At 30.7% G+C, this 21,214-nt stretch overlaps 1 protein-coding gene across 12 annotated transcripts in view; it reads left to right on the top strand.

Moving 5' to 3' along the window:
- The window catches only part of LOC143063768 (dynamin-1-like), a 57,033-nt gene extending 37,821 nt beyond the window's left edge, over positions 1-19,212 (top strand). For 3 of the 12 annotated variants that reach the window (XM_076236130.1, XM_076236132.1, XM_076236131.1), the window contains exons 16-28: positions 4,554-4,700; positions 5,298-5,354; positions 5,802-5,980; positions 6,948-7,112; positions 8,911-8,928; positions 10,152-10,187; positions 10,460-10,492; positions 10,775-10,807; positions 11,126-11,158; positions 11,551-11,586; positions 12,620-12,661; positions 12,869-12,910; positions 16,029-19,212. In XM_076236130.1, the coding sequence (XP_076092245.1) occupies positions 4,554-4,700; positions 5,298-5,354; positions 5,802-5,980; positions 6,948-7,112; positions 8,911-8,928; positions 10,152-10,187; positions 10,460-10,492; positions 10,775-10,807; positions 11,126-11,158; positions 11,551-11,586; positions 12,620-12,661; positions 12,869-12,910; positions 16,029-16,110 (903 nt within the window). In that variant the 3' untranslated portion in view covers positions 16,111-19,212. The remainder of the gene's footprint in view (positions 1-4,553; positions 4,701-5,297; positions 5,355-5,801; positions 5,981-6,947; positions 7,113-8,910; positions 8,929-10,151; positions 10,188-10,459; positions 10,493-10,774; positions 10,808-11,125; positions 11,159-11,550; positions 11,587-12,619; positions 12,662-12,868; positions 12,911-16,028) is intronic. The other 9 variants (XM_076236133.1, XM_076236134.1, XM_076236135.1 and 6 more) reach the window with 9 other exon arrangements.
- Positions 19,213-21,214: the final 2,002 nt, after the last annotated feature.

Genomic DNA, 21,214 nt, shown 5'->3' with positions numbered 1-21,214 from the left:
ATTATACAAACTAAGTAGAAAATGCACTTAAAAATATGTTTCTTGGACTGTATTTAAAACTGTAATTGATACAAAGAGCATACTATAAGTATGTCTTAAAAACAAAGTGAAACCCTCCCTATTTTATCAGTGCTTTCCCTTGGTTTTTTGTATTTTTTAATGGAATTGCCCATCTGATTATGTATTTAATGACAGTTTGTTGATTTAGAAGATTCTTTGTAGCTATTGGCTGTTTCAGAAATTTAAAGATTGTGGGTATTTTCATAGTTTGAAAATCATATTGAAGAAAAAACACAATCACATGCTTATGAAAATATTACCCAGAATGCATTGAATCTGAACAGGCTGTTATAATTTGAAGCTTTCTCCTTTTCAGTTAAAAATAACCATACTTTTGTTTCTTGTTTTTAGTCTGGAAGGGTATGTTGAAAGTATTCTTATGAAATCAGTTATGCCTGTATGTTATTTGGTGTTGAAATGTTGAATGTAACTTATACTGAATGAGAATTATGCAAATTTTATGTTGAAATCACTTAAAAATCATTCTAAATTATTTTACCAAGCTTTATTTAAACAATTTCTGAGCTTTTGTTCAACCTGCTAATGTCCTCAATCAGTACAAGATTATTTGTTACTAAAATAAAATGGTATCATGATTTAACTACTTTCATAAAATGAGTTATTATTCTCTTTCTGTTTTTTTGATAATTAATACATGTATTGTTAACAGATCTGATTGAGGACATCAGTCATGGGTTGGAAAAAGTTTTTAAATTTTATGATTGACACACATGATAGTTGTTGTTGTACCTGTATTTCTTACATTCTTGGTGTATAGCTTATTTATATATTGTAGTTGTTTGTAGTTTACTCTTATGGTTTTTGTGGCTTTTTCACTAAAATGACACTTTGATATTGAAATTCATAGAATTGTCTCCCCTGCATTACTTCGACAAGGGAGACAACTGAATGTATTATTTTTTTTAAAGTGAATTTTATTTAAATGTGTAAAGGCCATTTAAAAGAGATGCTTATTAGAAGTCAACCATTTTTGTGAACAAGTTTTGTTTGTAAATTTAAGCTAGTACTGTTTTTTAAAACATAAGCATTTTTCCAAGATGAAAATTATTGTAGTATTTATTAGTACATGTATGAATATTGCATTTTAAAATCAAACTTGTTGATGGGTTCTTGTCTCCTAGCTATTTATTAATACCCTACCTTTGATATACTGTTTAAATTAATATTATTTAGTTATTATTAACTCACTTGGCCCAAAGGGCCAAGTGAGCTTTTCTCATCACTTGGTGTCCGTTGTCTGTTGTCCGTCCTCGTCGTCGTTAACTTTTTACATTTTGAACTTCTTCTAAAAAACCACTGAATGGAATGAAACCAAACATAGCATGAATGTTCCTTATGAGGTGCTGACCAAGTGTTGTTACTTTGTAGCTGATCCATCATCCAAGATGGCCACCAGCGGGGAATAAGTTTAACATAGGACCCTATAGGAAATGCATACAAATGACTTCTTCTAGAGAACCACTGAATGGAATGAAACCAAACATGGCGTGAATGTTCCTTGTGAAGTGCTGAGCAAGTGTTGTTACTTTGTAGCCGATCCATCATCCAAGATGGCCACCAGTGGGGGACTTAGTTTAACATAGGACCCTAATGGAAATACATACAAATGTCTTCTTTTAGAGAACCACTGAACGGAATGAAACCAAAAATGGCATGAATGTTCCTTTTGAGGTGCTGACCAAGTGTTGTTACTTTGTAGCCGATCCATCATCCAAGATGTCCACCAGTGGGGGAGGGGACTTAGTTTAACATATGACTATGGGAAATGCATACAAATGACATCTTCTAGAGAACCACTGAATGGAATGAGTCCAAACATTGCATGAATGTTCTTAATGAGGTGCTGACCAAGTGTTGTTACTTTGTAGCCAATCCATCATCCAAGATGGCCACCAGTGGGGGAATAAGTTTAACATAGGAGCCTATGGGAAATGCATACAAATGACTTCTTCTAGAGAACCACTGAATGGAATGAAACCAAACATGGCGTGAATGCTCCTTGTGAGGTGCTGACCAAGTGTTGTTACTTTGTAGCTGATCCATCATCCTGGATGGCCACCAGTGGGGGACTTAGTTTAACTGTAGCTGATCCATCATCCTGGATGGCCACCAGTGGGGGACTTAGTTTAACATAGGATCCTAAGGGAAATACATACAAATGTCTTCTTTCAGAGAACCACTGAACAGAATGAAACCAAACATGGCATGAATGTTCCTTATGAGGTGCTGACCAAGTGTTGTTACTTTGTAGCCAATCCATCATCCAAGATGGCCGCCAGTGGGGGAGGGGACTTAGTTTAACATAGGACTATGGGAAATGCATACAAATGACTTCTTCTAGAGAACCATTGAATGGAATGAGTCCAAACATTGCATGAATGTTCCTTATGAGGTGCTGACCAAGTGTTGTTACTTTGTAGCCGATCCATCATCCAAGATGGTTTCCAGCGGGGGGACTTAGTTTAACATAGGACCCTATGGGAAATGCATACAAAAGTCTTCTTTTAGTGAACCACTGAATGGAATGAAACCTAACATAGCATGAATGTTTCTAATGATATACTGACCAAGTGTTGTTATTTTGTAGCCGATCCATCATCCAAGATGGCCGCCAGTGAGGAGACTTACCGGTAGTTTAATATAGGACCCTATTGGAAATGCATACAAAAGTTTTCTTTTAGTGAACCACTGAATGGAATGAAACCAAACATAGCATGAATGTTTCTAATGATATACTGACCAAGTGTTGTTACTTTGTAGCTGATCCATCATCCAAGATGGCCGCCAGCATTGGGCTAAGTTTTATAAAGGAACCCTATGGGAAATGCATACTAAAGTCTTCTTCTACAGAACCACTGAATTGAATGAAATCAAACAAAGCATGAATGTTCCTATTTATGAGGTGCTGGTCAAGTGTTGTTACTTTGTAGCCAAATTTTGTCTTTTTTTTTATATGATTTCAAAAACCCAAGTAGAGTCAGGTGAGCGATACAGGCTCTTGAGAGCCTCTAGTTAATGACTTTCTTCTTGTGAATAAGACCCCTTATACACAATTAAAAAAAAAATATTTTACCAATTAAAAATGTGTTTATTGTCTTAATTGTTAACAAAATGTAAACTTAAACAGAGGAAACTGATGTTCAGAAATGATTTGGCCATATTTTAAAATGCCTGTGAGATGATAGTCTTTATTTTCAAAACAGTCAGTTTAATGGACATATAGAAATTGTATATTGTGGATTCATTTATTTTCGTGGATACTGATTTTTGTAGATTGAGGAAACATTATGTTTTCGTGTATATTTAATTTTGTGGTTTTATCAAAATCTTCATATAAGCCTATAGAGAATTTATACGTTGTTAAACATTTAAATTCGTGGTTCACCTGTAATCAGGTATCAACGAAAAATTTGTATTCCACGAATAATGATAAATCCACAGTAACAAAAAAATACTTATTATAATACAATGTACACAAATTAACTCACATTAATCTGTTTTGTATTTCTTATTTAACATGCATGTTACAAATACTGTATATTAGTAAAAATTTAGTTTTCTCTACCATATAGTAGATTTATATCATGTACATGATATATAAGGTTATATATCAGCTAATATTTAGTTGGACACAGATTTTAAAATGGATGGGAGATTAGTATTTTAAATTAAGGAAGCCTAAATAATATTGCTTTTGATTGCTAAAACAATATTCAGATATTGCCATACATTTAGATTTGGTAAAGCTTGCTATGGTAGTAATGGCTTATTTTCATGAATTTAAAAGCCAAACCTGTTCGTGATGTATATTTTGTGATGATTTAACATTGCCTTGATGTATATATTTCCTAAAGCTCATTTATATGTGATTTGAATAAATTTCAAGGAAAGTAAACCACAAGCAAAAATTTCATACTATATTTATTATTAGCTTGCTACAATAGAGTTCAAATATGTGTCTTTTAACTATATTGTTTGAGTTTGAACAATATTTATAGAGATAAATCATCAAATAAGAATAAAATGCACATGATATTTAAATATACATGTATCTAGGAATCAGAAACTAGCAAAGTTGCTCTTACAAATCTGTGTCCTATTTTCTTTTTATATGTTTAATGGAATAAATAATTCAAATAGAGAAGCCTTATTTTGGTTTCCAAAGCATGAAAATCACAAACTGATCTTGCATTATTTAGGTCTTTAGTTTGAAAAAAAAATCAAAAGCCATAGGTCCAAAATTGGAGCGTATCCTTAAAATCCTTTTCCTTAAGAAATACTGTAGATTAAGTTTTAGTTTTGTCAAAATATTTCTATTTAACAACTATTAAGTATTTATCACTTTGAACACTAATAACTCCTAACTTATATTTAGATATACCGGTAATTCTAGAGGAACATCAGTTTAGTTAAAGGGAATAAATCATACTGAATATATTAGTTTATTTTTTCTATTTCATGTTTATTTTCAGGCTAAGGATGATATAGGTTCTATGGATCCACAGCTTGAAAGACAGGTTGAGACCATTAGAAATTTAGTAGATTCCTACATGAAAATAGTGAACAAAACTCAGAGAGATCTGGTACCTAAAACCATCATGTTCCTATGTGTAAACAATGTAAGAACCAGTTTGTCAAAGGAAAGTAACTTTGATATCTAAAATCATAATGATTTTAAAGGTTATTAATAATGAAGGGGCAAGTTATTCCAGAAAAGATTGTCCATACAGGTGTGGATTCAGACAGGGGCACACACTACATGTCCCTTCTTTAAAAACATAAAAAAATGCAAAAACTGTAGAACTACAGCCAGTTTTGTATCATAACAAGGTACAATTCATAAATTCCATGGCCCAGTCTCCCAACAGCAAATCCTTGAGTATTCTTGTCACTTTGATGGGATGCAATAAAACTATCTACTGTGATTTTATGTTTTGAACATCAACAAACCAGCAGACAGCAGATGTTTTTTTTTTTTTTTTACAAATCTTTTATTCTTAAAAACTACCTGTCTCCCCAAAACTGACATAACTCTTTTAAGTTAATAAATAAACTTTGGCATGGAGAAGCTCTTGACTATCATCATAACTTGCATTTTGACCAGCTTGTGAAACATGGAACAAACCAGTTTTTTGGCATAAGTTTGATATTTTTTATTTAAAATAATTATCATATATAAAACCTGCTAAGTGATGAGATTGTGTTATATTTTACAGGTACAAGAGTTTATAGGAGCCGAATTAATGGCACATTTATACTCAACTGTTGATCAGGTATAATATGTATAACGGAATTAGTTAGTGTACCACTCATTTCAGTATTACAGTGCCCTTTTTTCACAAAAAAGATAGTGAACTATTTTGTTGATTCATTTCATTAGACATATGCATTGACTCAATAATTGTTAATTTGGACAAATTTAATTTTCAGTTAGATATATTGTTTTTTGGAACATTAGTTGGGTTTTAGTTACATTTTGTTTCATATAAGTTTATTTTATTCTTATATCTTTCAATTCCATTCAAACAAGCATTTAAATATAGGCCAAGACAGTGATCCGCTTTAAAACTTTTTGAAATTATTAACAACTATACAAGTTTTCTATCATTCTATACAACTGCAAAATTTATCTAATGTTAAAAAATCAATGAAATTGTCAATTAGTCAATAATAATTGTGTGTAATCAACAATATGAGTATTTTGTATTTTATCTAAATAGCAATCATTAATGGAGGAATCCCAAGAAGAGGCTCAGAGAAGGGAGGAGTTGTTGAGAATGTATCATGCCACAAAGGAAGCTCTGAATATTATTGGTGATATAAATATAACAACGAATTCTACACCTACGCCCCCTCCTGTAGATAATGACTGGTTACACATTGATCAAACTACTAATGGGTATGTAGGACAGTCTAGTGGCGGAACCAGGATTGTGTGTAGAGGGTGTACACCCTTTGAAGGCCAGTTAAAAAAGAAATGTTACTCACTATTTATAGAATTTTCAAGCTTAGAAAATTTCTGGAAATATGCCCCCTTCAATAATTCTTGATCCACCCTTGCAGTCTGGAGTTCAAAACTGTTTCACATCATCATTATTACTATATATATTTCATATAAAAATGTATTTAAAAATAATTGCCCTGAAATTATTTTCTAATCTTGAAAAAAGGATATAGATATGAAGATGTGGTATGATTGCCAATGAGACAACTCTCCATACAAGTCAAAATTTGTAGAAGTAAACCATTATAGGTCAAAGTACGGTCTTCAACATGGAGCCTTGGCTTACACTGAACAGCAAGGTATAAGGGGCCCCAAAATTAATTTAATAGTGTTAAACCATCCAAAAGGGAAAACCAACGATCTAATCTCTAAAAGAAAAACAAGAAACAAGAAACACTTATGAAGCACATCAACAAACCACAACTACTGAACATCAGATTCCTGACTAAGGACAGGTGCAAACAAATGCAGTAGGTTTAAACGTTTTAATGGATACCAACCTTAACCCTTATCTGAAACAATAGTGTAACATCACAACATAGAAAGACATACAATAAAATATTAATTGAAAATGTCTTGATTAAAATTTAATTTTTACCATGAAATTAAAGATATCTGCAGTTTCTTAAATTATTTAGAAATATATGCATGAATTACATTATCAGAGAAACAAGGTACTGAAAGATCAAATTGGAATCTTTATAATAATAAAAGCTCCAAAATATATTTGTAAAAAAAATGCATGTACATAGTAGACCCAAGCCTTTGTCTTTGGAAACTAACACATTAAATGGAATATCAGTTGTGTGAACATGAGAACCCATACTGGAAAGATCATTAATGAAATTTAAATTATTTACAGAGGTGGGTCAAGACCATCATCGCCGAAACCATCTAGGGGTGGACCACCACCACCATTGCCCAACCGACCAGGTCCTGGTGGATCATCAATGCCAAACAGACCGGCACCATCCATTCCAAACAGACCAGCACCAACAGCACCGGGAGGTGGACCACCAATACCTGCGTATGTACTCTAAAAATAAGAGATTTAAATTTTCTTGTTCTTTATGTTTTTGTATTGGGGATTGTATATTCACCCATGTTTGTATTTATTTGGGAAAAAAATACAAAAGGTAGAAAACTAAGATTATTAAAAAGATTTTCTAACAATTTAACAGCATGTATAGGACTTACAGTTATTAATTTTGAAGGTTATCTTAGTAGGGTGAAAAATAAGTTTTATCATGCTTTTTTTGTGTCTCAAATATAATCAATGTTATTTATGTTTCTTCTTATACATTCTTTTAATATTTAACCATATCTGTGCTTTATTAAGTATTTTGTACATTTGGACCTAGAATGGAAGACCTGTTCATTTAGCATATGTAAAATCCTTAATAAAGAGAATGATGTTTTTAAAGTGTAATGCATCCAATGACATGCTGCATGAAAAACAGAATATAATCAAACTTAATTTCATTCATGTAGTCAGATAATCAAGGCATGTTACCCTAAATTGTATGTCTATGTGGTATGTTTATATTTACACTTTGAAAAGGAAAATGAGCATGATACAAGTTTAAGCTCAAGTCAAGCAAAAATATCTTTTAAGACATATCCAAACCCTATATAATTGCCTAATTTTGCAGCAAGCTTTGACACATAAATAATAGCACCCACAAATTCGCAATTGACATATACAGTGTTTAGCTTAAATATAAGTATGCATTATATGCAAGTATCCTCAACAGTTTGAATTAAGTACATATGATATGCAAATAAGTTTAGAGAATGATTGTTTATCAACTTCATGTTTGTTTAAAACTCACAAAAAATAAATGTAAATGAATGCATCTTGAATTTAAAATACTATTAAGTGTATGATTGGCTATAAATTATGAATGTAACTTAAGAAAATGGTTAGTCCAGAAAAGGACTACATATTAAATTTAATTTCAAACTTCTATTATTACAGATAAAATTGTACCTGTAAACAAAATTTACTGTAAACCAACAATTTTGTCCAATACCTATTTCCACATTTTCTGGTTTCTATTCAATTTTTTAGTAGATTTTTGAATAAGAATTTGAAGTCTTCTCATAAACTTTGAATAAATAAATCAATCACAAAAAATACTTCTTAAGGGGTGTTTAAGAACCTTGATTCCTAAGAGTCTTTCATGGTCTGCCCTGGCTTGCACCTTTTAGGGGATCTTTTTATACAAAAAAAATAGTTGGTTTACAATGTATATTGATTAATAACAGAATGTGTGTGGTAGTATTAAAATAGGGTTTATTGTAATTGTAATTGTAATAAGTTTATTGCAAATCAGCATATAATATAATGCTATAGCATCAACAACATATATAATATAGTAAGGGACATGATATGAATGAAAACAGAAAGCAAAATAATAGCAAAAAACATATTGAACAAATAGTACCATATATAATCTACTTTATCAGTTGTGACCGTAGTTTCCAGTTTTCATTTAACAAACAACAATGTTTTAATACCAAAGTTCTTGAACATGTTTGAATAAGTGATAAACATTTTGACATATTAGGCCAAGAACAATAATATTTAGGCAAAAATCTTAAACGCAGATATCTATAGGCTGGACAAATCATTACAAAATGATATTCATTTTCAATAGCTTTCATATTGCAACATTGACATAGTCTTTCATTACGAGGCATATTATTATATCTACCAGTTTCAATGTTGAGTTTAAGTGAACCACTATTAAGTATTAGACAGTGTATAGATATTATTTGATATATGTTGTGTAAATGTTGCATGTGAATCTAACATTTTACAGTTTCAACCAAAGTGGCCGGTATGTGTTTGCATTTACTTTGCTAGATCTAGTTCTGCTTGTGGTGCTGGGATATTTGATTTAACTAATATTTCCCCTGTATATTAATATATATAGGATATACCTTAATTATACCAAATGTATGACGAAAAAGTTTTAAGATGTTAAAATGTAAAAATCAATATGAAATATTAGGGTTTTATTTTATGTGGTGGTGTTATTGAATGAATAACCTGAACCCAAAAATCAGATAAGAAACCGTAAAAATTGGTAGGCTAGATGGAAAAAGAGGGTATGTTTGGTATGGGTAGAAACTTGATTAAATATGTCACATATCATATGAATCCTTCAACTGATTATTGCAACTGTTCATTGCATTTTATGAAATGGGGTTTAAGATTTAAATACCTCTATTGACTGAAATTGTTTTGATTTTATACTGGAATGTATTTTGAATATAAAAAAATATAAATAGTTATATTCAGATAGACTGTTATCAGTTAAATAAACAATTTGTACATTTGGTATAATAATGGTACATTTGCATGCAACCTTCCTGCACAGAATTTTTTTATATGATTATTTTTAGAATTTTTGAATATTTTACAATTTATACACAGTGTTTATTAACAAAATTGTATGTGTGGGCTTTATAAACAGTATTACACCTTCGTCAGTCTATTCTCAAAATTTTTACAGAATTTCAGGTTGAAGAGAAGTAGAAAAAATAATCTTCTGAGCACTCACTTCTATTCTGGCTTTTCTCCAATAACAAGGAAAAATGCCAAATATTTGATTAGGGTACCAGTTTTTGATGGCATGGTGGCTGTAATATCTTTCACATCTATTACACTATGAAATATTGGTTAATACTAGATAAATGTACTTCTAAACATATAACTGATATTCACAACTGTGATTGAAAATAAGTTCAAAAATAAATTAGAAAATAGAGAAAACTTAAATTCAAGAAAGTTAAAGTTAACAATTTAATATCTGATTTTTTTTTTTAATTCCCTTGTTCAGAATTTAAAGTTTTTAAATATTATTCCACTTGGACATGTTGGTTAGCAAAAGGATATAAATTGTAAAATGTTTGCCTGTCCAATTATCCCTTATATTTATGTTGTATGAGTATTTAGTTATTAGTACCAAAAATGCACTCAAATTTAAATGTTGTTTCATTTAGGCTAGAATTAAGTAAATAAAAAAAGTTATTTTTTTATTTTTCAATATAATTACAGAGCATCCATTTACCTAGCTCAGCAGGCAACTAAAGGGTAGGTTCAATAAAACCTCTAAATTTTATCACAAAATTAAAGTTTTACTGTAGTTTATATTATTGATAGCTGATAAGGGTTGATGCACCTATTCTTTAGTTATTAAAAAACTCCTTTCAATGTTAAAAAAAAACTTCTAAAAAAAAATTTTAAACATTTTTTATGGAATAAATGACTTCCAATGAGAGAAAAAAAATAATTTCATAAGCATGTGAAATGTATATCTTTTAATAAATTTATCATAACATGGAATATTTTCTTCATATTTCTAGTGCTGCTCCGTATGCTGGAGAAATAGCCCACAGGTAGGAATATTTCTTTGTATGATCAAAATTTCAAAAATTTCAAAATAAAATTCAAATTTATTAAAATAAAGGAAAATTGAAAAGAAGTGAATGAAATAAAAAATATTATTATTTGTAAACTCAGTAAAAAATACAAAAAATATTGAAATTTAAAAAAATTAAAAAAAATAAATTATCAGCAATAAAAGAAAACATCTTTGAAAGAAAATTATATAACTGTTTAGGGAAGGAACAATGCTAGAGTTTATAAAACCTTCTTATATACAATATTTTCAATTGTAGTGCTGCCCCCTATGCTGCAGATATTGCAAGAAGGTAGGATAATAAAAACATGTTACTAAAAATATAAATATTATGAGTACCCTGTAAAATAAAATTAGTTGCATGTCCTCATCTGAATTACTTTGTTCTAGTATATCTCATGCCCTTTTTTTAATGAAAAATATTTTTAGGATACAAGATTGTGAATAATTAAAAATGAAATAAAATGTTTTTTGTAAAAAAATTGTAAATTTAAATAAAATTGTTATGAGAAAAAGTTTAAAGAAAGAAAAAAAGAAAAAAAGATATGAAAATCAATTATGAAGACATTATAAAATTATAAAATGAATGGATCGATGTTTTTAATTGTAGTGCTGCGCCCTATGCTGCAGATGCTGCAAGAAGGTAGGACATAAAATACTATGAGTCAAATAATATCATGTAAACAAACTGGTAAAAAGTTTATAAAGAAAATAGTTCCTCTGTTCTGAAATGATATCCTTGTATACATATTTTATTTAAGAAACTGAAAAATATGAAGATCATTTAAGAAATAATTTAATAAAACAACTTTTTCAATCATCCAAAATTTTACAGTTTGAAAAAGGGAGGTAAATTGCAAAGTATTGTTCAAGGTGACTTAGATATTTCAAAAGGATATTGCTGTACTAAAAGAAAACTATTTTTGTAACAAATTGAAGATTATTATTTGAAATACTTTGGAATTAAACATTTTAATGTTTAGATTTAAAATGTATGAAGGTGTAATACTGATATTATTTCTCTAACATTTACAGTGCAGCACCGTTCATAGCGCAAGGAATTGCACAAGGGTAGGTTTTATATTGTCTTTTAGTGATTGCAGTTATCTTCCTTGAACAAAAGTTAACTCCCTTTTAATTGTATATACCATTTTTCATTTGTTCTTACCAAATATAACAAATATAATGTCTGATCTTTTTAGGTAGCTTTAATATATCGTTGTGCATTCTATAGACATTTTTTGGCACATAAACTATATTTTGTAAATAAAGGTCATTTCAACTTGACCAGTTATTTAAATCAATGAAGTATGGTCAAGTGGGTGGAAGATATTGTTTAGCTTTGAATTACCATTGACCATTTGCAATCAAATAAATATTGTAAAAACAAAATCTTGTTTTGGTGTTAAAATTCAGAGATAAAAAAATTTTCACACATCCATAAAAGGTTTAAGACAACAGTCAGTTTCTGTTGAATTAAAGCATCTTAAAGATTTACCCTTAATGGGCCCTTTCATCATAATTTACACCCCAACTATAGGTTGTTGTGTCGGTAAGACATGCAACAGAGATAAAAACTTGCCTAAAATTAGAGCAGGGAACAGGAAACCAATAGAAACTGCTGTTGTTTTTTTGGCTTTAAAACTTGCTCAAGCTTCATATGTGGAAGATATTCTGCATTGTAGATGCTTAAGAAATCTTTGTGTATTTGATATATTATGTTGTAAAGTTTTAATTAATTTCTTGAACTATTTCATGTGAGTGTTATGCTTCAGTTTGGATTGCTTTATAATTTTATTCAAATTATTAGTTTTCACAGAATCAAAAACATTGATTGACAAATGTGAGAAAGTCTTTCAAAAATTTTGGTTTGAAAATTTATATTGCTTAGACTACAATTTAAAAGAGAGATAACTCTAAAATATACTTTAATATTTGTTAAGGAAAATAAGGGTTAAATTCAATGAAACAATTTGATTAAGATTTTTGCTATACAATTTGACTATCAAAACATTTGTTTATTCATAGTTAAACCTATATATTGTAAAACCCTTAAAAATATACGAGTAAATGTTTTAAAGAGAAAATGTTCACTTCGTTACAGAACAAAATCATATTTATCAAATCAGTATGGATCTCAGCGAGGGTATGTTATAGGAGTATCAACCTAATTTCAAATTACCATTGAATGAGGATTATTTTACATAGGCTTCCTATTTTGCACATGATTTCTGAATAGATATCTAAAGTAATAATTTTTTCTGATTAGTTAAGCAGATATTTTGTAAAACCCTTTAAAAATACATGTTACACAAGTGAATGTTTTAAAAACAAAATGTACACTTCGTTACAGAACAAAATCATATTTATCAAATCAGTATGGATCTCAGCGAGGGTATGTTATATGAATAGCAACCTGATTTCAAATTACCATTGAATGAGGATTATTTTACAAGGCTTCCTATTCTGCACATGATTACTTAAAATATATCTCAGGCATCGTACGAAATATGACTTGATTGTGAAAATTTGTCTAGGAAACATTTAAAAATTAGCTGCATGAACAAATTCAGTTCTTGTGTGATTTATTAAAGATATTTTGTTCCGTAATCAGCATGGATGAATGTTTAATTTTGTTCTTCATATTTAGGATTTGTGCATGCATGTATAATCTTAATTTAATTTATCTAAATCTTTAAACTCAATAAAGTTGACAATGTTTCATCATCCTTTAAAACATTATAAACCCTATTACAATGAAACATTTCAGACCCTAATCTCACCATTCCTTCTTTTGTCCAGTGGTCTTCTAATTTTCCAACGGCCTTAGTGGCTGAGTGGCCAAAGAAGTCAACACTGAGATTGTGTGTTTAAATCCCACACGGAGCAGGTGCACTAGACTCCAATCTTTAGAATTGTTAGTTTTCTTGCAGAAGGTCTTTGGTTCCCTCTGGCCACTCCGGCTTCCTCCACCAATAAAAACTGACCGCCATGAAATAGTACAACAGTGTTGAAATTAGTGTTAAATCAATCAAGTTTTCTCTTCATTCATAATGGTTAAACTTAACCTGCTATGCAGACTTATATGCATAATTAATTTATTGTTTAATTTGTACTTATCCTGAGTATCCTCAAACATGTGTCACTGGACATTCAGTTAACAACCAATTTATGTTATCATTATTCTTCTTTGCCCTACAAAGCCAATTATTTTAGACCTTACTAGAAAGCTGATTAGAACAACCTGTTAAACATGTTTTAAGTTATTCACAATTTTTGCTGAAAGGAATCCCACTATTAAGGAGGGGGCAGCCCTTTTTTTGGGACGTCAGGATCAAGTGTTTTTAAGCTAGGGATCTCGGGATTGATCTTTTCAGGATTCAGGATTTAAATTTCTTTAAATTCGGGACCTCAGGATTTCATGTTTTTTTTAAGCCCAGGATTTCAGGATCAGGACCCCCTCCGACACTCACCCCCAACCCCCAACCCCCAGTATATTCCTCACAATGATAAAAATATAACCAATATTCAGTGCATGCTTGTTTCTTGAGAAGAAATAAAGAAGAATAATGTACATGTATTGTGATATGTTTATAAGTACATAATAATACATGTAATGATATAGGTGTTTGGTAGTTAACAGATAGACAGTTGATTGTTTAGTAACTGTATAACTCATTTGTGCTGTTAAAAAAAGAAATCATGTGCAGATTTTTTACTGGTGTTCGGGGAAAAAATGCATGTTAAAATTTGCTTTCCATTTTCAATTATCATGGAGGTAAAAAGTGCATGAAACCCTAATATGAGAGTCTTCATTCAATTTACATTTGAAGTTATGTTTTAATGATAAATGGCCATATTTCCTTTGGTTTTCATTCTGTTGTGCATATTAAGACTATTCAAAGAAGCTTTCATTTGAAAATATCTGTACAGAAAAATTGTAAAAGTTTTAAGCTAGAAAATTAATTATTCTTCTTAGAAAAGAAAGGCTTTATTTTAATGTTCTCATATTCAATATTAAATTATATTTCTACAAATATATTTGTATTAAAATTACTAGTACATTGTTGTAATGAAAAAAAAGTGATAGTTTACCTATATTTTCTTTGAACATTTCGCTATTTTAAAATGGTTAACTATATGTCTGGTTTAACACTAACTTTTAAGGTAATTTAAGTATGAAAACTAAGGAAATATAAAGGTCATACTGTTTTACTAATCAGAATTTGCTAGACATTTCTGTCTATACTTGTGATCTTCACACTCTTTCTTGTCGGTACTGTGACCTAGACTTTATACTAAATTTCATTGTCAACATAACTTATCTTTATCTATGTTTTTGTGCAACTACTAGCAGCCAGTTATTAAATAACATTTTATTTAGGTGTGTGCAAACTAATTGATTAAGCCATAAGGGAAAGCTAATTCCTTTACTTTTGTTCATTTTCTAATTGCTGAAATGTAAGAATTTTTATAAAATTCCACAGGAGAAAAATGTCAGAAAGAAATTATATTTCTGAACTTAAAAGTCTAACAAGGATATTTTTCATATATGGTTAAACAACACAAGAAGTACATTATACAGGGGTGGATCTAGCCAGTTTTAAAAGTGGGGAGTTCAAACACAGGATGAAAAAGGGGGAAAAGGGGGATCCAACCACATGTCCCCATTCAAATGCATTGATCATACAAAAGATTTCAATTAAAGATTTTGAATAATACAGATTTCGTCACTTTCTGTTGAATTTCCAGCTTTTGTGTTTGCTTGTTCATTTCTTTCAAGCTTTAGTATCTTCTCACTGTATTAAATTTGTTTGTATCTAAATTGTGTGTGTGTGTGATTTTCTCTAGATGTTTTTATTTGTTCTGTGTTTGTCTGCCTTGATTTGCATATTTTTTTTTATGAAAGACACATTTTCAGATCATAAGAATATGTTAGAACTATGAAATTTGTATAATATATGAATTTATTTACAACACGTTTGTTTTGGTATTATGAATATCAGTAGAAAAGGACACTTTTATATGATTAATTTACATAATGGTAGCTGCATAATTTTAAACTGCTTTCAATGATTTTGAGTTTAAAATTAAAACTAACAAAATTAGATATCACACAGATGAGGAACAACAAAAATTGAAAAGTTTACTCTTAATTCAAACAGATCCTAAATATTTCAAATTTCATGATTACTTTGCCCCTTCTTGGATTAGAAAAAGCAAATCAGAAATCAATTCTGGTTTCAATATGAATACCATGAGTTTTCAGCACTTTATTTGAAATAACTTTATTCCAAAAAAGTAGGAGAGAACTTGAGAACCAATCTACATAAAAGCAAATAAAAATATATTTGAAACCAAAACTACTGCTAAGATGACAATTATCACATGCTTGTATTTCTTTTGTGTTTTATTTTTTGTTTTTTTTGCAGTAGTTTTTCTATTTGTATCATCAACGCACAAAATAAGAAGTAATGTATGAAATATTTTCTTACATTTTTTTATATTTTCAGACGCCCTAGTTCTGCTGGCCCACCAGGTGTTCCTAAAATTCCTGATAGACCATCTATACCATCCAGACCAAACTTGTTATAATTATTGGACTAAATTAAGGTCAAGTTCATCGTAAAATTGACATTTTAAAAAAAAGACCAGTTCAAATCAAGGTACATGTCACTTGATAAAAGGTGGCTGTTCAATGCCACTCAGATGTGTGGCAATCAGACGGACATGTTAACGTGTATCACTATAGTTAAACATTTTTTTAACATATACATTGATAAATATATTTATAGTTTAGTTGCAGGTCTATTCTATAAAATGCCTAAAAATGAATGATGAAAGTCAGTATTGGAAAGATGAAAAACGTTCAGGAATTTGTGCATTATCGTTAAAGAGATGGTCGGAAAATTATTTATTCAAAGTATATAAGCAATGTAATCATTACCATGGCAACTAATCGTTTTATAGGGAAAACAAATGTGATAGAAATGTTTTTGTATTCATTACAGAATTCCATTTTACTGAAATGTTAGATATGCAATTATTAAAACAATATTGTTCTTTTGTATAATACCAGGAATTTATCTCAGTCTTAATAATCCAGTAATTTTTCCTCAAAATGAAAATGCATGAAATACTGGCCACTGGTCGTGAAGGGAACAAGCTTCATTCAATCAGAATTTTAAAGTTAAAGACATTTAAAGAGCTCAAATTTTTCTTTGACATGTCCGTGTTGGCAGATTTATTGAAAATTGGTGGTCGGAAGGACCTGACCACCAGAATTTTACAAAGGACCAACAAATTTGGGCATTTTGCAATGAATATAGTAGTGAGGACCAACAGTGGGATCAGATTTCAGGAACTCTGATTTGTAGATTACACAATCCATTAAATTGTCGAGCCTTATATCAAGACATTAGTCCAGATTTAACAAATGGTAAAATTACAAGCAGTTTGAATGGTCAACTATAGTTTGGTTAAACTCAAAAGGAAAACAGCATGTAAGTGTAGATTTGGGTTGCCGAACATAGCATATCTACATTGTGTGAGTTCAAGGAAATAATCAATTCATAAGATTACGTTTTGGGTTGTGTAATATTTTGACTGAGAGTAATGTTCATTGTTTATGCAAAAGAATAATATTATGTATAGGATTTGTGTAATGTTATGTTGATAGTTTTTGTTGTTATGCTTTCGATACTGTCTCTTTATCCATTAATATATAATGATAAATAAGTAACTGTATATTATGTATGCTATAATCAACTGTTGTCTTCACCATTTACTCTCCTCCACACAAGTTCAACACTACTTGTATACAATAATTACTATTATTGATGCGATAATATATGCATATGTATAACCATTTACTGGCCTTTATCAAGGTTTGACCTGAATGGGTATGCTTATTTATTAAATTTTACTGACAGGGGATAGACCTTGTGTTTTCCTCATGGTTGCTTTTTTGCTTTTTTCCTTTTAAATGATGTCCTGAAGGGTCCTGAAACAGTCACATTTTCTGGACATGATCTAAACTCTTAAGATTTTTAACCGGTTTGGTAGATTAGAATATTTAGGTCCAAACATTTTTATTTAAATTGCTGTGTATACAGTTGGAATGAACTCAATGGACTAGATTTTGTTGAGAAATCCCTGTTGGAAGAACTGTGTAAAATACTCATATGTGTTAGGGATAAAATATGTTGACAGCTAAAATCACCTTTCCATAGCTAGCAATTTTTTTTTTTTTTTTGTATCTAGAAAGTTGAAAATACCTCGTTTTGTTGGATCTAAAATTATAATAGTCTACTTCAACTGATGGGCCTGAATTACCTTGAGGTGAAGTGCTGAATCATCACAAATGCCAAATTTGGATACAAGTGACTACAGTAGAATCAGCATTTATGATTGTTATTTGTATGGCAACATAACATTACACATATATATTATGTATAGGTTTGTGTGTATATTTCTGTACAAATAATCAAGTTATTTATGTTGAATAGTAATGATTTTAAGTTATAATAATCATGATAATTCGTATCTTGTATATATCTCTTGGAAGTGTTTGATAAGATATTTATCAGAAGTCAACTATTCACTAATACATTTCATTAAAATTTATATTTCAAAGTACTCTAATATCTCGAAATTTAATTTATTACATTATGAGAGATATGTCTTTTGTGATTTTCTACTTGTCTTTTTGGGTGTATTTGGTCTCTGACTCGAATAAATCTTGACAAATTCCCCATTTCCATTCTCAATTTTATTTTTCCATGTAATTGATCATGAACTGCCATTCCCTGTGTTATTATAACAACTGCCAGTATTAAAATCGTCCATTGGACATTGCCTGGCTTTGTCAAGCTTTTCTGAGTGCTTAGCTTCCGGCATTATTCAGTCACAGGCATAGAAGATATGGTAATTCTTAGCCTTCTTTGTTAAACACTGAGATTTACACTAGAAATGACATATACTGAAAATCATATAAGTTTGCATGTTCTATTTCATCAAACGTAGCTATTGGATTCATTGAAAGCTTGAAGAATTCATGACAGTGTTTTAGATGATTTCAGATGATTTCATAGTGGCAGTATTATGATCAAAATAATCAAATTTATTATATGTAATAAATCGGATTGAAATGTAAATAAAGAGTAAGTCTCATCTATTACGATATACAAAGGTCTAAGATATAAATAATTATACTACTCTTTTTATGAATGAGCATGATGAATAACTGAACTTGAGGGTAAGAGGCGGATTTAAGGGGGGGCCAGGCGGCCCGGGCCCCCCTTTTTGGGAAAAAATTTGGTTGCTTATATAGGGAATCACTGAAGTGTGACTGGAGCGGGCCCCCTCTTAGGTCAGTCAGTGGGCCCCCACTTATGAAAATTTCTGGATCCGCTACTGAGGGTTACAGATAATTATCAGGATTCAAATTTTCAATTTAAAAAAATTTGCAAATTTACAAATTCCATTTTATAAAAAATAACAGTTGAGAGTAAGGGTTATATGTATAATTTTACGCATTAAACAATTGAATGCTGCATTAATGAGATATCTGTACAAGATAGAATTTGAAGGATTAGTCATACAATTGTGCAATGTTGTAATATAAAGATGTAAAAACTTTGTGATATAATATGAATGTAAATTGATATTAGATTAAAAGAGATGTATAAAAATTGAGATGTTCTTTTCTTGACTGGACATGGATATTGGTTTCATTCCTATTCACAGTCTTTTACAAAAGGTTGCCTTGGCTGTATTTAGCAAAACCTTTATGTTACACGTATTCATGTGTTGTGTCTGAGTGATCAAATAATGTTGAAAGTTGAAAGAATTTTGGGCCACAATACTCTTCAAAGGAGTAGGTCCAGTAAGGGCTGATTTTGGCCTCAAATTTTAGGTTCATCGGACGAAAGATTTTGGACACTTTTTAAATACTTAAGTGTCTATTTCAGTTGATTCAATTAATACATGTGAAATCATGATTTTAACTGATTTTAGTCATTAAAAACGCTCCGATTCAAGCTTAGATATGAAAAATCTATCAAATATGCCAAAGAATGTCACTTTTCAGATGGTTTTTGTCAAAAATGAAAGTTACCGCATCCGTTCATTGTCAACCTTTATATATGTTATGTATAATCATCAAATACAACTTTCATTTCAATTTTAAGAATGAACACAAATGCGGCCCCTTTCATTTAAGACGGAAACCGTCAAAAATTTAACTGAAATGCTTAAATTGCGAAGATTTCAGTAATTTAGCATGACTCAATGATGCTAGTACCCGATAATTATGTATTGTATTGTCGAAAACATTCCATATTTATGTAGCAGAAGCATTCTACTTTCCAAATAAATAACTAAAAGTTTACATTTTAACAATTTTGTAAAACTGCTTTATTTTGGGGCCGAAAGGAGTCTTTCTGGACCTACTTCTTTGTACTTTCTTTGGCCTTTTGAACTTCTTGAATTAGAGCGTCACTGATGATTCTTTTGTAGAAAAGCATGTCTGGCATATAAATAATTAATCCTGCAATATGATTAGTTTATTCAGAACATTTTCAAATTATCTGCAGGATACAAATAAAATGAATTCTTGTATCTTAAGACTTACATTGATGATGCTATTGCACAACATAATTATGTAAAGCATTGAGTGGCTTATTCTAGAAAGGTTTAATGGAGTAGATTATTTAACACAATTGTTAATAATTAGGGCCCTGTCTACTGGCAGATCGCCCTTTAGTGATTAGTCGTCAGTCCATGTCAAATTATGCCCGCTCTTTACTAATGAACTGTTATGAGTTCATACTTTATATTACCAATGTTATTTCAACTGATCGGGCGGAGCTTATGTTTTAATTTGAATAAGGACAGTCAGTTTGAAGATGTGTGTGATAAGAATGATTGCCGTTATAATTATTACTGGTTTCTAATCACCTTTCACTGTCATCAAAGGAATGTACAAAACAATGACTAGACTTCATTGATGAGTTTATCCTAAAACACCTATCTATAGACGGACTGGTTTATTGTGAGCGAATCGGTTAACTCCGCCCAGTCAAGTGAAATAAATCGAGTAATACTTGACATGTAAATTAACAAGCACACCAGGCTATATGTACACATTCAACGGTCAAGGTCGAAAACATTGACAACCTCATGTCCTATGGTAAAGATAGTGTCTGCTCAGTGGCGGATGCAGGAATTTTCGAAAGGGGGGGTGCTAGCCCAGGGCAAAGGGGGGGTGCAAAACATATGTCCCGATTGTCCCGATTCAAATGCATTGATCGGCCAAAATAAAGGGGGGGTGCGCACCCCCGGAACCCCCCCTCTGGATCCGCCACTGCTGCTCTATATCTTGAGAACTGCTTTGAATTAAAGTTTATACTTGACATTTATATACACCAACACCAGAGGGTGTGTCACAAAATGTATGTATAAATTCTTAAGTTAAGTGTCGGGTCACAAACTTTGGTTTCAGTTGACAATCCCAAGTCCTGCACGGTAAAGACATATAAATAACACGTTATTTACAGCGAATAGCGGGGCCCACAGAGAGGGCTCCCATCTCAATGATGCCAAGTTTTGTATAGTCCGTAGATCCTTGCTGGAATCTATCACATGTGCCAATTTAACACATGATACTGAACACCATTTCATGGTTTGAATGTAAAAA

This window comes from Mytilus galloprovincialis, chromosome 2, assembly GCF_965363235.1.
Source record: "Mytilus galloprovincialis chromosome 2, xbMytGall1.hap1.1, whole genome shotgun sequence".
NCBI classification, from domain to species: domain Eukaryota; kingdom Metazoa; phylum Mollusca; class Bivalvia; order Mytilida; family Mytilidae; genus Mytilus; species Mytilus galloprovincialis.
This window is presented reverse-complemented; position numbering and strand designations above follow the sequence as displayed.